Genomic DNA, 18,964 nt, shown 5'->3' with positions numbered 1-18,964 from the left:
CCTGAGGCCGCCAGGAGGGTGGGCAGGTTGAATGTTGTGACACCCAGGGGGGACAGCTGGGAGCGTAGTGCAGTGCGGTGGGAGTAGAAGCATGGGCAGCGGGACAGGAAATGCAATAGGAAAGGGCAATAGGGATCAGCAGACAGGCACAGACGGTGCAGGCAAAGGCTCCGGAGTTGTTATTGTTGTGATGGGTGTGCGAGCCCTCAAGGTTGTCAACCTCCCCATTGTCATGGTAACGGGCTTCCCATTTTCTTCCCTCCCTCACACACAGCTGCTGCCTCCCTTCTCATGTCTTTTAATTATGTCTTCTTTTTCTTGTAGCATAATGGTTTTCCTTTTCTTAGCATCACTGCTGTCACTAAGAAGTTTTCTCTTTGGTGCCATTGAGCAAGATACTAAGAACTTGAGTCAGTAAACGCAGAAGTAGGATAACACTTTTGCCAGGGGCGACGGTGTGGTGGAACTGAGGCAGGGTGTTATTGTATTCAAGCGTGAGGCGGGCGGTGTGGCGGGCAACCACCAACAATAACAATAAATCCCGCACTTTACGATTTATAAATTTTTAATTTTTTTAATCTTAAATTGCCTTATAGTGGACTGACGTAACTACGAGTTTGACGTAACTACGAGTTTGACGTAACTCGAGACCGACATAACCCAGGACTTTACTGTATATATATATATATATATATATATATGACGCAACATGTGGGAGTATGGTGCAATGTGGCGAGGCGCTCCATTAGGATGAGAGTCGATCTCTTATTCATATATATATATATATATATATATATATATATATATATATATATATATATATATATATATATATATATATAATCCATATTTCATAAATTGTAATGGGTGTCCAGACAAATATTTAGTGTTTGAAATAAAAAAATAAATAAATAAATAAAACATTCCCCTACATATTGTCAATGAACTCGTTTCCCTTGCAAATTGCTATTTTCCCCGTAGGCATCCCCTATCCCCTACATTAGGCTAAAATCACCTACTGTAGGGGATTTCCCCTATGAGTGGCAGCTTGGCACAGGGTAGCATCGGTTTACACTTATGCCTGGCAGGCTGGCAGTGAATTTTGTCTGGCAGCGGATTTGACCGAGTGGGTGGCGCATGAGATATGAATGTCGAATTGGTGAGTCAGTCAGTCGAACCTTGAGGATTGGGTATTAATTACATGAGTTCGAATTGTCGATAATTCGAAATGCGAAGTCAAATCACGAGGATCCCCTGTATTCCAAAATCTTTGATGGAAAATCTTGCATAAATAAAAGAATCCTGGCCATACATGAATAGCCAAATCCACTTCAAAATCTGAACTACTCGGCATGTCAACATTTTTCATAAAAATACAGGTTGAACCTCCTTAACCCCTTCGTTACCAACCCATCAACCTTATGTAAACAAGACGTTTCGCTGCCGAACCGACTGATCACGCACTCCTCCGCATCGTCCATGCGGTAGTCTTCAGCTTCTCACAAACACCCTGTTCACACTATATTATTTATTTTTATGTTTTCTATCAGAGAAACCCCACAACATGTCATTTGAGTAAAAAAAAAAATATGCAGCACATGTGTTGGTCCAGAGACACAGAGCAGCAATCACATCTTTCCCCATGAATAACTGAAAACAGTCTAGATCACTCATAGCACTAGCTTTATGATGTAGAATAATACTAGGATGTACATCAGGAAAATCAGTGTTACTTGTAGGTAGAGGGTTAGGTCTGGTGTCAGAGAATGGGTCTGAAAGAAGTGTGAAATCTGTTTGTCTACCAGCAGCTGTGGGGGGTGAGGCAGGAGGGCTGCATGACAGGCCACTGCTGGCGGACAACGTCTCAATACTCTCGCCGCTGCTAGCATCACTCTCTACATCACTGATAGCTTCAGGATCAAACAAAGTATCATCACCTTCCATTGAGACATCAGACCCCTCAAATTCCCTTTTTGTTCCACCATCATATTCATCTTCACTGTCAGTTGTAGAGATATCCATAATTGCGAAGTAAATCCGCGTGCTACCACAAAAAAACTTCAGGCAGCACTGAACAGAAGCTAGAGAATATCGCATTGCGGCACTCGACAAGCATGTGTTGCCATACGTAGGTCAGAAAATATGATGTATAAAAAAAATATAATATGATGATTGGTCTTCACAAATTACGTCACAGCACTGACAATAACTCATTGGTCAAAGTTTATGAAGTTTCAAACCGTCCCACGAATGGCTGCAGCCTTATGTTTGTAAACACAGACACTTGCCACCACGTGGGTAGAAATAACCCAAAAACCGAGGCCTTGAGAGCCCTCAATACACACAGCTTATAACCGTGGCATGTGCGTGTCACGGGGAGCACCCTCGGTTCCTGGCGCGTGAACTCAGCCGTGACACGCACATGTCACAAAACACACATCCGGTACTGAAGGGGTTAATCCGGTATTCTTTCATCCAGCAACACCTGTAATCCGGCAAAATTTTTGTTTGCCGGAAATTTTGAATTGGCCGGAGTAATTTGCCAGACCGAAGCTAGAACGCGGCGGCGCTGTACTGTGTTTTGGAGCCCGGGCATTCTGGGGCAAAATTGGATCAGTACAACGCTGCTGCTCATTGGAAGCACCCCCCACCAGGTGCATAAACATTTTTTTCTGTAAAATTTGCCCCTAAACATGGCTTCCAAGCGACCAGGAAGTGATAGTGTTGTGTGTGAACCAAAGAAAAAGTACAAACATATGACAATATCAGTGCAACAGAAAGTGGACCTATTGAGGAAGCTAGATAAAGGTGTTTCTGTGCAGAGCCTATGCCAACAGTACAACATTGGCTCGTCAACCGTCTATGATATAAAAAAAGCAGAAGAATCACCTTCTCAAGATTTACAGTGAGTGTGAGAGCAAGAAGAACATGGAGGTTCATAGAACACTTAAGGAGGGTAAAAGCAGTGATTTAGACAGTGCTCTCATACAGTGGTTTAAGCTTCAGTGCGCTGGTAATCTCTCTGTGTCCGGCGAGATGATAATGGCGCAGGCAAAAATTTTCCATGCTGAACTTAATTTACAACGTGTTTACTATATACTTCTGCATGTATATTTTCATGTACAACTATCATATATCAAAACAATGTTACAGCTACACTTGTATAATGCAGGGTAAGTATATAGAGGGTGTTTTTGGGACCACCTATAGTTCAGAATTTTCCATGGTCCAGCAAGTCTAAGGTCCGGTGGCTGCCGGATTTGAGAGGTTCAACCTGTAGAATTGAAATCTACTTTTTGCACTATCATCTCAACAGACAAAAAGTATAAATCATAGTAAATGAAGATCTGAAAATGTTCTGTAAAGTATTCATCATAAAAAAAGAGAGAAACAAAGTCAAACTCACAGAAGTGGTTGCCTGGTCCAGCATAATGATGTCCTTTATGAGCTGCTGTGAGTCCTGGATTGATGCCAATCTGCAATTTTAAAAAGATGTACTATGGTGACATTAAACAAGATACAATTGGCTTATTACATGAAGTAATATTACTGTTGTCTCTTTTCTTTCTCATATTTACATAATTTTCTGTAAGACACTAGGATGTAGCGTGATACCATGCTCAAACCATAATGATAACACTGAGAACAAGAATAGTAAGGGTTTGTATTACATCACAAAAAGACAATGACAGGAAACCCCAGTGAAATCAGATAAGTCAGATATTTGATGTTGGACACTTTCAGGATTTTTTTTTATCTCGAGTGCAACAGTAGGCACTTTGGATTGAGTAATTTTATAATACTTGGTTAATATACTGGCTAAAATACCACTCCTTCATCATCCAAATCATATAAGGAATTGTCAAAAGTGTTAGATATACAAAACACAGTTGTGTGCTGCAACTTCAAGACCAGCCTCAGAATCCCCCTCTGGGGAGAGGATCATGAATGTCCCCAGGTTGGACATTCAATCTTAGATCTAATTTTCAATCTGTAGAATTCCACCTTCTTCTTCTCACTGAAACACAGGTGTCTGAGGCAACTAACAGTAACCGCTTTTCTGTTCCCTCCTACTTTTGCTATCCTCATTTTCAGTCCAAAGCTGGATGCTGTTATTAAACTATAATTTCCACTTTTGGCTCCATTCTCAGATCTTGTCAATATCTCTCTGCAATTCCATAAGTCTTCATTGCTCCTTATTACACTCAAGAGTTTTGTATCATCTGCAAACAAATTTATGTAGCAACTCCACCCCTCTTATATATTGTTAATATAAATTTGGAATATTATTAGTGCCAGCACTGTACCCTGTGGTACATGACAAGTTACTGTGCTTCAACTTAATTGGGTGTTTCTTATCACCATTCTCATTTCTCATCCAGCTCAAGATATTTCCTTATATTCCTCCTACACATTCCATTTTCCATAAAAGTCTTATATGTGGTACCTCTGTCAAAAGCCTTTTTAATATCTAAATACACCATATCAACCCTTCCATCTTTCTTTTATACCTCATCTATTATTCATATAGAAACTTAGTATATTTGCAATACATGATTTCCTTTTCTAAACCAAAATTGGGAATGATTTATAATTTCATATTTCCAGATATTCCAGCCATTTTTCATTAATAACAATTTCACAGACCTTTCCCACAACACTTGTCAGTGACATTGGTCTACAATTTAGAGGTTCAGTCTTTTTCTCTCTTTTGTATACTAGGACTATAATATTAGATCTTTCCCATTCCCTTGGTACTTTCCCCTTCCCTTAAAGAGCTGTTGATCACATCTCAAATTGATTCCACCAGCTGTTCTCTCTTCATATATATATATATATATATATATATATATATATATATATATATATATATATATATATATATATATATATATATATATATATATATATATATATATATATATATATATATATATATATATATATATATATATATATATATATATATATATATATATATATATATATATATATATATATATATATATATATATATATATATATATATATATATATATATATATATATATATATATATATATATATATATATATATATATATATATATATATATATATATATATATATATATATATATATATATATATATATATATATATATATATATATATATATATATATATATATATATATATATATATATATATATATATATATATATATATATATATATATATATATATATATATATATATATATATATATATATATATATATATATATATATATATATATATATATATATATATATATATATATATATATATATATATATATATATATATATATATATATATATATATATATATATATATATATATATATATATATATATATATATATATATATATATATATATATATATATATATATATATATATATATATATATATATATATATATATATATATATATATATATATATATATATATATATATATATATATATATATATATATATATATATATATATATATATATATATATATATATATATATATATATATATATATATATATATATATATATATATATATATATATATATATATATATATATATATATATATATATATATATATATATATATATATATATATATATATATATATATATATATATATATATATATATATATATATATATATATATATATATATATATATATATATATATATATATATATATATATATATATATATATATATATATATATATATATATATATATATATATATATATATATATATATATATATATATATATATATATATATATATATATATATATATATATATATATATATATATATATATATATATATATATATATATATATATATATATATATATATATATATATATATATATATATATATATATATATATATATATATATATATGCCTTTCCTCCTCCTGTGGCCTCATTGCACAAGGCTTTCTTCTTCCTCTCACCCCTATTCTGTCCAACTCTCTAATGCAAGAGTTAGCCAGTAATCTCAATGACTCATACCTTTCTCTGGTAAACTCCGGAACTTCCTGGCTAAGTCTGTATTTCCAACTTCCTATGACTTGACTTCATTTAAGAGGGAGGTATCAAAGCATTTATCCTTGTCTTTTGGGTAACTCTTTCGGATCTGTAAGGAAACTGGTATCTGAGTGGGCCATTTTTCTTTTCCCTTGGCCAGTTTTCCATATTTATACAGTAACTCCTCGTTATACGGTAGTTCTTTATCCGGTAAATTCACAGTTACGATATTTGGAAATTAACCCACGATTCGATATACAGTAAGAAAAATTCACAAATACGGTATCCGCTCATATCATCCGAGAGGGCCCAGCACGGGGCAGCAGGGGTGATGACGTCATCCACGCCACACCTCCCTGCCAATCACAGTACTGACTTTAACTTGACCACCCTTGAGCCTGTTATCTCTTCCTCTCCTCCCCCTTTTTTTAATTGCATTACATATTACTTACATCCATTACTAATTAGATGAATAAATAGAATATTAAATGGTCTATTGTAAGCACAAATATATTCATAATAATTATGGCAAACATTAAAAGCCTACTACCAGCGGCGAACCATGCAGCAACTGATAAAGGGCACAGATGGGCCTGGCAAGCCCATTATCAGAGAATGGTGGAAGTTGTATAACATCAAGCACGCCTTAGATAACATCAAGTAAATTTCTGATCGCACTGATGTCGTCTTCAGTGAAGCCTTGGAAGTCATGCACGCATTCTGGCCATACTTTATTCCACGCCAAGTTCATGGTAGACGCCTTCAGGCGTCCCAAGATGACTTGATGTTATCTAAGGCGTGCTTGATGTTATACAACTTCCACCATTCTCTGATAATGGGCTTGCCAGGCCCATCTGTGCCCTTTATCAGTTGCTGCATGGTTCGCCGCTGGTAGTAGGCTTTTAATGTTTGCCATAATTATTATGAATATATTTGTGCTTACAATAGACCATTTAATATTCTATTTATTCATCTAATTAGTAATGGATGTAAGTAATATGTAATGCAATTAAAAAAAGGGGGAGGAGAGGGCTGGCTTCGATGATGTTGATGATGATAATGTTCAAGATCTTTTGGAAAGCCATGCTGAACCTCTCTCAAATGATGAACTTAAAGAGCAAGACAAGGCATCACAGGAGACAGAAAAAGATGGAGACAAGGAAGAAGAACCTGTGCGTGGCCTGGACATCAAAACTCTTAGAGAATGTCTTGGTGGTATCAAAAAAGCTCTGGAAACCCTGAAGGAACGTGACTCAAATCCTGCCAGAAGCTAAGTGGCTCATGACGTAGAGAAAAGTGTCAAGATTTATCAAGAAATCTATGATGAAAAAACAAGAAAAACCAAACAGTCCTCCATCTACTCGTTCTTCAAGCCAGTCAGACATGCTGTCCCTGTCACACCTGTCTACCCTGCTACAGCTGGCCTTTCCACATCCACTGCCGATGGTTGTACAGCTGGTCTCTTCCTCCATATCTTCTTTCTTCAAACCAGTGAAACGTGCCGACCCTGCTACAGCTGACCCTTCCAGATATGCTTCTGACAGTGCAAAAGACGACGTCTTATCCTCGTCTGCACACTCAGTGAAAGATGAGTAAGGGCTGAAATCCCTATTGTCCCTTAGCCTTGGGAGGGACATCATCTGATAGAATACATGACGAGTGAAGGGTAAATAAAAAAGTTTTTTTATTTCTTTTACACAGTACTTTACATTTATTTTTTTTTATGACTATTTTCATGTACAGTAAGCCCCCACATTTAGCGATCCTATTAGTCTGCTGAAACCATGGCTAAATTGGAATTTCGCCAAATTTGAATACTACTTTAAATAGGGCAAAATACCAATCAGTCTTTCATCCACCCAAAGTCCCCATTTCAAGTCCCCATTTACAGCTGCAACATCGCCACCTTCACGAGAATCAGCACCCCCCGAACCACTAGTGGAGGCCATGGTGATAGCGAAACTCGCTAAACAGCGAGGATGGGAGCACAAAAAATGAGTTCACACTCTGGATTAACACACACAATAGCTCAAGAGTCGAGCGGGAATGCCGGAGGCACTGTGGCGCTGACATCATGGCCAAACAGATATGCGATTGGCTCAGACCAAGCGGGAGGCGGGACAGTGTAGCGCGGTACATTCGCTAAATATGAGAGAAAATCGCTAAACTTGAGGGCTTGGCCTTTTTCCAGACAGTCGCTAAATAAGGGTTTCGCTAAGCTGGATTTCGCTAAATTCGGGGGCTTACTGTATTTTAATTTCTGTAGGGGTGACTTTTGACGTGCTGGAACGCATTCCCTATTATTACATGTTATAATGAGTTCGGTATATGGTAAGGTTTCCAGGAACGCATATGTACCGTATAATGAGGACTTACTGTATATATATATATATATATATATATATATATATATATATATATATATATATATATATATATATATACAGTCTTTCCTCATTTATCGTGGTTAATGGATACCAGAACCCCCCGCGAAAGGTGAAAAACCGCGAAGTAGGATTTCCCCCCTCTAGGAATTTTGGTATGTGTATGTGGGTACCAGAATGTTTAAAATATGTAAAAAGTATCTAGACTATACTTTACTTTTTTTTTTTTTTTTTTTTTTTTTTTTTTTTTTTTACGTAGGGAAGAGGGCCAGCCAAGGGCAAAAAAAAGAAAGTTAGAAAAAAACCCACTTGAGCGCTGGCTCTCCAAAGAGTAAAAAAAAGTGCCAAAACCGTCAGCCAGAATTAGGGGAGTAAATGCCTCGATACCTCCCTCTTAAAAGAAGACAAGTTGTAGGAATTTGGAAATACAGATGCAAGGAGGGAGTTCCAGAGTTTACCAGTGAAAGGGATGAATGATTGAGCATACTGGTTAACTCTTGCATTAGAGAGTTGGACAGAATAGGGATGAGAGGAAGAAGAAAGCCTTGTGCAGCGTGGCCGCAGGAGGAGGGGAGGCATGCAGTTAGCAAGATCAATAGAACAGTTACCATGAAAATAGCGATAAAATATAGAAAGGGATGCAACATTTCGGCAGTGAGAAAGAGACTGAAGACAGTTAGTCAGAGGAGGGGAGTTGATGAGACGAAGAGCTTTCGATTCCACCCTATCAAGCAAAGTTGTGTGACTGGAACCCCCCCAAACATGCGAAGAGTACTCCATACAGGGACGGATAAGGCCCTTATACAGAGTAAATCTATTTAATTATAAAACCTTACACAGTAAGTATACATTTACTCTCTCTCTCTCTCTCTCTCTCTCTCTCTCTCTCTCTCTCTCACATGATACGTAACACTCACCCTCTTCTGCCCTCTTTGATCATATGCAAAAGTTTCACTCTTTCACTGATGGTCATCATCTTCCTCTCCCCCTTGGGCTCACTAGAGGAAGCTTTCGCAGGAGCACAGGGCTTAGGCGGCATTGTAAGGGCTTAATGAATCACTACTTAAACAAAAAAAGTTGTCGCGAACACAACACTAAGATACAGTATGCGAGACAGTCTTCAGCATGGACGAGACTGGCAAGATACAACCAAGGCCCATGAAATAGAAGATCGATCTACAAGGCATTCAAAATGGGTCTAATATGCACATCCGTGGCGTCAGCGAGCTCACAAGTGGTCAGAGCGGGGATGTTGGTTCAGTTAGCAAGCTGCCTGGTAGGTGTTCATGTGCTTCTCTCTCTCCCATTCTCTCTCTGTTCCGCGCCAACATCGGTCACAATGCCGAGTTGTGCAGTGCGTGACTGTTTTAATTATCAGTAGTATATAATATGTAGTATGTAGTATGTGATAAATGAAAACCATCATTTTTTTTTCCTGGTATTTTTGCACCTTAAGACATTAGTAAATTTCTGATGTTTAGTTATTGAGAAGTAAATTTCTGATGTCTAGTTATTGAGAAGTCTCCATTCAGTTACTTGTGTAGATATAAATTGCCTCTGTTATATATGTAACGTAAAAATTAAATAATAATAATAATAATAATAATAATAATAATAATAATAATAATAATAATAATAATAACGAAGACAGCAACACTATATTAATATTAATAATAATAAGAGCAAAAGTTTAATAATAGTAATAATAATAATAATAATAATAATGATAATAACAATAATAATAATAATAATAATAATAATAATAATAATAATTAATAACAGGGAGTATTGAGATAATTAAATATGATAATGATACAATGGTCAAAGAGAGAGAGAGAGAGAGAGAGAGAGAGAGAGAGAGAGAGAGAGAGAGAGAGAGAGAGAGAGAGAGAGAGAGAGAGAGAGAGAGAGAGAGAGAGAGAGAGAGAGAGTCTTGCTGGCAAGCAGAGGGTGTGGGGCAGTAATAGGAGGCAGAGAAGCCTTCACAAAACTTGTCTCCTGTGCCAGGTAAGTATGATTTACTCAGCAGGCAGAGGGAGAGCGTGAGGTTTCCGTGCAAGAAAGACACGTCCTGGGAGGAAGCTCCCCTGTTGGTGAACCCGCAGATGTCACTAGCCCCAGCTCTTTTCCCCTTAGAGTTGTGCGTAGGTCAACCTTCTATTCTATGGGCCTTGGGTACAACAAGAGAAGATGTTGGGTGAGGCTGCATACGTAACGAACAATACATGTACAGTGTTTTACGTACATTGTCATCATTATTACACACCAACTTACTGAATTATTGTACATACAGCATTGATAAGTGATGCCACAGACCCCGTGATGTAGCGAAAAATCCGCAGAATGTATCTACGAGTATGTATAAAAACCGCGAAACAGTGGAGCCGCGAAAGTCGAACCGCGAAATAGTGCGGGAACACTATATATATATATATATATATATATATATATATATATATATATATATATATATATATATATATATATATATATATATATATATACATACAGTAATTGCCCACGTATCCGGATCACTGTTATCCGGAATTCGCTACTGTCCGGAGCTGCCCCCAAGCGTATTCAAACCTACTGCACGAGCGATCTCTCGATCCTGCTAGGCAGAAGTACTTACTTCCATGCCCTCCTGCATCACACATGAAATAGAAGGTCGACCTACGAGGCGTTCAAAATGTGTCTGATATGTACATCCGTGACGTCAGCAGGTTCACAAGTGGTCAGAGCGGGGACGTTGGTTAAGTTAGCAAGCTGCTGGGTAGATGTTCATGTGCTTCTCTCTCTCCCATTCTCTCTCTGTTCCGCGCCAACATCGGTCACAATGCCGAGTTGTGCAGTGCGTGACAGTTTTAATTATCAGTAGTATATAATATGTAGTATGTACTAGTATATGATAAATGAAAACCATTTTTTTTTTTCCTGGTAATTTTGCACCTTAGTCTATTACATTAGTAAATTTCTGATGTCTAGTTAGTGAGAGGTCCCCATTCAGTTACTTGTGTAGATATAAAATGCCTCAGTTATATACATGTAACGTAGAAATGAAATAATAATAATAATAATAATAACGAAAACAGCAACACTATATTAATATTAATAATAATAAGAGCAAAAGTTTAATAATAGTAATAATAATAATAATAATAATAATAATAATAATAATAATAATAATAATAATAATAATAACAATACTAATACTAATAATAATAATTAATAACAGCAAGAGTATTGATATCATTATATATGATGATGATACAATGGTCAGAGAGAGAGAGAGAGAGAGAGAGAGAGAGAGAGAGAGAGAGAGAGAGAGAGAGAGAGAGAGAGAGAGAGAGAGAGAGAGAGAGAGAGAGAGAGAGAGAGAGAGAGAGAGACCTGGCAGGTAGAGGGTGTGGGACAGTAAGGATGCAGAGAAGCCTTCACAAAACTTGTCTCCTGTACCAGGTAAGTATGATTTGCTCAGCGGGCAGAGGGAGAGCGTGAGGTTTCCATGCAAGAAAGACACGTCCCGGGAGGAAGCTCCCCTGTTGGTGAACCCGCTGACGTTACTAGCCTCAGCCCTTTTCCCCTTAGAGCTGTGTGTTGGTCGACCTTCTATTCTATGGGCCTTGGATACAACAAGGGAAGATGTTGGGTGCGGCTGCGATGATGCGCAGCCAATCAGCTCAAGGGATAAATCCACTCATGCTCTCATTGGTAGATCTTGCGCTGGGAACCAATCACGCGCCTTGTATGAGTGCCCGTGGGTATGTACAAAGCCTCTGAGTCAATTCATCTCTTTGTTTAGCATGCTGGGAAACCTTCTCTCTCACGCATCAACATGAAACGTGTTTTTCCACAATATGGCTGTATTTTCTTTTTTTATTACGAACCGCAAAGTAGCGGGGGAACACTGTATATGTAGGCTATACAAACAATACATGTACAGTACTTTACGTACATAGTAACGTACATTATCGTCGTTATTACACACCAAATTACTGAATTACTGTACGTACAGTATTTGTAAGAGCGTGGGCACGAAAGCAAGTTAAGTCATTGCGTACATAGACACAACATCCAGCTTTGGAATGAAAATGAGAATAGAGAAAGTAGGAGGGGACAGAGAAGGGACTACTGTCAGTTGCCTCAGATAGCTGTATTTCGGTGAGGAAAAGAAGATGAGGTTTAGTAGAGGAGAGATGGTGTTCTACAGATTGAAAATTAGATCTAAGACTGCGAATGTTGCAGAAGTTAATGTAGAGAAAGTTGAGGGAGGTGTCAAAGCATTTGGGGTCGTTATCAAGAAAGGTGTCCGACCTGGGGAGATTTTTGGTCCCCTCCCCAGACGGGGACTCCGAGGCTTTGATTGGAGTTCCCATTTTTCTTTTAAATTTTGATTTTCAAGTGAAGGGTGTATGTGTGGTAAGTGCATGTAATTTGTGTGAAGAAGGAGAGTTGTCTTTAGAGGGTAGGTTGTGACTGCCCCCCTTGAATTGTGAGACACAAAGGGATACGTTCAGCGAGATCACAACTAGCTTTAATGGAAGGTTCACAGCACCCCCTGAACTAGTGCTATTAGATCTCTCTGGGAGTAAGTTATTGTTTTGGTAGGTGTCTACTACCTCCTCCTCCTAAGAAGCCAGAGCCTGCTGGTTGTTTACATTTCTCTGTTTTATGAGTTTCTTCCAAGCTTTATCTTTTTCCCTTTTAGTTCTATACATCTGGTATATATACTTTTCTTTACTCTATAGATAGGTACGTATTTCTTCACTCCTTCGTTATATTTCTGTAGGAATATTTCATATTTCCCATGTATTGTTCTTCTGCTCATAATGTTCCTCCATTCATATCAGCAAAAATTTTCTTAACTTTAAAAAATCTGCTCTTGCATAATCTAATCTCTTTTTTTTTTGTAGTTTTCTCTGTATCTTATCCCCTCCTCTTCCTGCATTTCCAACATTAATGTTAAATGATTACTTCTTCCCACTGGACTAAGGTATTGTATGCTGGGAGGGGGCTCTGGTTTCTTTGTGAATACTAGGTCAAGCAACAATGGTTTTTCTTCCCCTCTGTACTGTGTTGATTCTCCCATTCACTGATGCAGTATATTCACCATAGTCAACTGTAACACCTCTTTGCTTCACGACCCAGCGTTACCCATTGCTTCCATCTCTCTCCAATTTACTCTTTCATAGTTAAAGTCTCCTACTAATACTATTTTTCCATCTCTTCCAATCATATTACCTAGGCACTTAATCACCTCTCTTTGCATATCCTTATGTTCTTCAGTTCCCCATGTATTTGTCTTAGGTGGCACATACATAACTATGATTTTCCTTTTTTCAATTCTTCTGTCTTGACTGTTATTCCCATTACTTCCACTTTGTCCTCTCTATATTTCACATCCTCCACACATATATTATCACGAACCATTATCAGAACACCTCCTCCCCCTTTTCCCTTCCTGTCTCTTCTCCAGCTATTATATCCTTTTTAAAGCTAACATGGATCTCCTCCATTAATTTTGTTTCTATTATGCACATTACATCCGGCCTTTTTTCTTTCATATAATCTCTAACCTCCAACATACTGGATAACAACTCACCTATATATCAGTATAAGTCACTCTTAATATCCTCTTCCATGACCTTTTTCTGAAGTCTTTTTCTTGAGTCTCATATCTAGAACCCTCCAATAGAAATGATTTTTCTCGATCTTTGTCCTTTTCTCGTTTTTTTTTTTTTTCTTGGCTTCATTTCTTAGCACTTTCTTCTTTTCCCTCTCTTCCAGGTTCATATCTCTCTTTACCCATATATCCTTAAATTCAGTATCATCAGCCAGGTCCCCTTTTCTTGTCACAATTTCCTCCACTGCACACACACACACACACACACACACACACACACACACACATATATATATATATATATATATATATATATATATATATATATATATATATATATATATATATATATATATATATATATATATATATATATATATATATATATATATATATATATATATATATATATATATATATATATATATATATATATATATATATATATATATATATATGCGATCTCATTCTCACTTTCATTGGTCTGTTTCCCCCTTCACTAAACCTTCCCAATCTAATCACTTCCTCCACTTCCTGGTCTAACTCCTGTATGCTGTCTTGGACCTGTTTGATAATAGTTTTGGCTAATTCTCTCTCTTCTCACTCTCTCATGAACTTATTTTGATTTTTTTTTTCCCTTCAGCCCAAAAATTAAGATACATTTCTTCTTACCCATTGTATCCCTCACTGGATATTCTTTCTCCATAATTGCTCGTATAAGAGCATCTTTTGTCTTTTCTTGTGTGTGTATTTACCTAGTTGTATTTACCTAGTTGTAGTTTTACAGGGCCTGGGCTTTATGCTTGTGTGGCCCCGTCTCCATATCTACACTTATCCAATCTTACTTTAAAAGTATGCACACTACTTCTTTATTCAAACTGTTCCACGTATCAATACATCTTTGCGGGAAACTATATTTTTTAACATCTCTCAGACATCTTCCCTTTCTTAGCTTTTTACTATGCGATCTTGTGCTTCGAATGTCATATTCTTCTCTCAGGATCAGTTTCTCATTATCCACTTGGTCCATTCCGTTGATCAATTTATAAACTTGTATCAGATCCCCTATCTCCCTTCTTTGTTCCAGGGTTGGTAGATCCATAGCCTTTAGTCTCTCCTCATATGTCATCCCTTCAAATTCTGGAACCATTCTTGTAGCCATTTTTTGTAGTCTCTCCAACTTCCTTATGTGTTTCTTTTTATGAGGGGTCCACACTACTCCTGCATATTCCAATCTGGGTCTTATTATAGTACTTATCAATTTCTTCATCATTTCTTTGTCCATGTAGTGAAATGCTACTCCAATATTCCTTAGCAAATTATATGTCTCTAAAAATTCTAACATTATGGCTTACTGGTTGATTGTTTTCTTCCATCATCACTCCTAAGTCCTTTTCCTTTTTTTACTTTCTCCAGTTCTACTCCATCTCCCATATTATAGATTCCCACGGGTCGTCTTTCACTCTTTCCCATTTCCATGACATGGCTTTTGTCCAAATTGAATTTCATTTCCCACTTTTTACTCCATTCCCAGATCTTAAATTATTTAGGTCTTCTTGCAGTATTTCACAATCCTCTTTTTGCTTTATAACTCTGCACAGTTTTGTATCATCTGCAAACATGTGTGTGTGTGTGTGTGTGTGTGTGTGTGTGTGTGTGTGTGTGTGTGTGTGTGTGTGTGTGTGTGTGTGTGTGTGTGTGTGTGTGTGTGTGTGCGCGCGCCACATACCATACTGGACAGCATATTGGATGCACCCTTTTTCCAAAAAATTTTGCTAAAAAAATTGCCCTAATGTGCAAAGCTGAGACCTCCTGGTAATCTTCTCCCTGACCCTCAATAACCTAGCTCATGATCCGTGCCTCTACCTACCCTAACTGCATGCATCATTATTTTATAGCTGGTATTGTTATTATTATTAGTATTATAACTTTAAAAATTCATTATCACAAATAATTCAAGCAATCTAGCCTGTAAGGCTGCAATGCATATTTATAAATATCAGCTGATCAGAACCCTGACTTGATGCCATCTAATGGTGAGGAGTAACAGCAAGTTCATGAACATAAAGTTGATAGTGAAAAAAAAGAAAACACAAAAAGGTTGACTGTGAGGAAAGGAGAATATAAATAAACTAGCAACAACACAAGTGAAAAAACATCATAGGGCAGGGCCGTTGCAAAGGCTTTCCCCCAGTTCTACATCCAATCTGATCTGATCATAATAAAGTACATCAACACCCTCACTGTTATAGCAGCAGCAGGAAAAAGATCGAGCTACACATCCTCCTACAAACTACAAGTGGTATATTATACCATGGAGCATGGCAATGGAGCAACAGCAAAAGCTTTTGGGTTGCCACCTACAGAAAAATTATGTGTCTGGCGACAGTAAGAAGACGAACTGAAGAGTACAAGGAAAGTTAAACATAACCTTAGCTGTCCAGCCTCACATTGGCCAGCACTTGAGGATGACATTGCTTTTGCTGCAATGTTTTATGCTTGTGTAATGCTGGATTGTTTTCAATAGTATATGGTTAAATACACTAAAACTTTTTTCCTGAATTTGACCTACTGAAATAGGGGTGCATCTTATATGCCAGTGTGTTTTATATGCCATCAAATACAATAAGTAATACCTATTTATATAATGCAATACACTGACCATTTCAACTGTTAGTGGTAACAGGCATGCAAAATGTGGGGTAAAAGAAAAAAAACTCAAGTAACTCATATTAGGTTTCCTTCAAATTAGTCTGACTTATCCATGGGTTACTGCACAAAGGTTGAGAGCAAGGGGCTGGAAGATTTTATATAGAAGCTTTTTAATAAATTATGTGGGTATTAAAACATACAAATTGCTGCTATACCCCCAGGTAGATTGTGAAAAACAACTAAATATAATATAGAAGATACTGACCAACAAAGCTTGTCATGATGCTCCATCTACCAATATCATAATTATTACTAAAGAAAATGGCATATGCTAATCATCTACTTACAATAAGAATATCAAGATTTGGCCCCAAGTGGTCCGGCAGTGTCTTCATCGCAACATCTTTTTCATCCATTCCATTAAATCTATCAGGCTTTTTCTTTTGCTTGGATGGGGAAGGTAAAGGTGCTCCATCTGTGTCATTATCAGGTGCAGACCTCTTGATCTTTTCCAAAGTGTTTTTTGTAGATATGATCCTGAATATTTATGCTGAATTAGCATACACACACACACACACACACACACACACACACACACACACACACACACACACACACACACACACACACACACACACACACACACACACACACACACATATATATATATATATATATATATATATATATATATATATATATATATATATATATATATATATATATATATATATATATATATATATATATTACACATAAACTGAACAATAAAAATAATTTAAATAAAAAATAAAGCTGTAAATTTACTTTAATTAACTACAACATTTATATTCTATGAGACTACTTATACTTCCAGAAATTTAGATTAATAAAATGCTAATAGTAATAATAGCCAATACACTTCAAAGACAATAACAACTTATAGAAACTGTACTTACTCTCCTTCTTCCAGCTTCACTTTAGGTTTCCGAATCCGTTTCGTGGGCTTGACAGGCTCAGTGTTTTCTTGGAGGGAAGTTCTGCTCACATTATCTATACAAGGGTTCTCTATATTCCAGCTGGTGCTACCATTAGCAGTATCATAGTTCTGGTTTAGTATATTTATACCAAGTTGATCTCCCATAGTCACAGAGGTGAAATAGGGACTAGTGTGAAGAGTTATGTCATCCATTTGCTCTGGTTGAAGGTAATATTCTCTTTTGATGCTGATCTTTTGAAACAGTTGAGCTTCTTGACTCTCACCATCTTGCCAATCATACTTTTCCTGTTTTATGCTGTTCAATGAAAAGTAAAATGATAAATATATCAATTTATCCAACATGAGTAATAGTAGTATTTTTTTTAAATCACTGAAATTTCAGTGGACAATAATAAAAAAAAAAAAAAAAACTTCAAAGTCATGATATTCCATACATGCCAGCTCAAAACAGTATTGCATCTAACAAATCCATGTTCAAGTTCCAGATCACAAGTGGTTGTCTTCACAAACAAACTTTGCAAAAGATTCACAAGAGTCATACACAAAAGTTATGCAAAATTCATTCTTGTTCTGTTACCTGCTGTGAAGCTAGCACATACACTCACTCCCAATCAAGGTTGCTAATTATAAGATAAATAATTTTTTTTTTAATGCATTAAAAAAAATCCTACCAGCACTAATTGCCCAAGAAGTGTTTGTAGTTCAATAATTTACTCACTTGTCTAACATTGTACTAGAGTTATGGAAGCCGTTCTGGTTGTGTTGGTCTTGAGGCACCTGAAGGGGTGTGAGAGTAGTAAGGCAGCCTGCAGGCTGCAGAGGTGTCAAGGAAGTAAGGCCATCACTAGAGCTTGTGCCATCTCTGTAAGTTAACAAAGTTTTACTGCCCTTCATTACATTACTCAGACAAAAATCAAAGCAACCAATGTTTCACCAATTTCTCAAATATAAAACAAGCAATTGATTTCAAGTGTCCATATGAAATGTGAGCTGTGCAAGAAAGGAAAGTGGTGGGTTCTCTGAAGCATAAGAACAAAGAAAGGATTGTGAGTATGAAGGTAAAACTGGGTCTGTTTGATACAATTACTGTATCAAAAAGAAAGCAATATAAGTAAGCAACTGCATGATTAACAACAAATAAGGTGACAAAATTCTAAGACGGTGTCAGCATCTATAAGCCATGCACCTAGTTTGATCCTGTTGCATGGGAGAGAGAAACACTGATAACATTTGACCTGCAACTCAAAGACAGATGGTT

At 36.4% G+C, this 18,964-nt stretch overlaps 1 protein-coding gene across 3 annotated transcripts in view; it reads right to left on the bottom strand.

Moving 5' to 3' along the window:
* The window catches only part of LOC123499975, a 57,846-nt gene that overhangs the window by 22,440 nt on the left and 16,442 nt on the right, over positions 1-18,964 (bottom strand). For all 3 annotated transcript variants that reach the window (XM_045248516.1, XM_045248515.1, XM_045248517.1), the window contains exons 8-11: positions 18,425-18,568; positions 17,666-18,001; positions 17,075-17,264; positions 3,407-3,476 (exon numbers count right to left, since the gene is read on the bottom strand). In XM_045248516.1, the coding sequence (XP_045104451.1) occupies positions 3,407-3,476; positions 17,075-17,264; positions 17,666-18,001; positions 18,425-18,568 (740 nt within the window). The remainder of the gene's footprint in view (positions 1-3,406; positions 3,477-17,074; positions 17,265-17,665; positions 18,002-18,424; positions 18,569-18,964) is intronic.

The sequence above is a fragment of the Portunus trituberculatus genome, chromosome 50, assembly GCF_017591435.1.
Source record: "Portunus trituberculatus isolate SZX2019 chromosome 50, ASM1759143v1, whole genome shotgun sequence".
Lineage (NCBI taxonomy): Eukaryota > Metazoa > Arthropoda > Malacostraca > Decapoda > Portunidae > Portunus > Portunus trituberculatus.
Note: the sequence above shows the minus strand (reverse complement) of the source record. Positions and strands in the feature narration are given on the sequence as shown.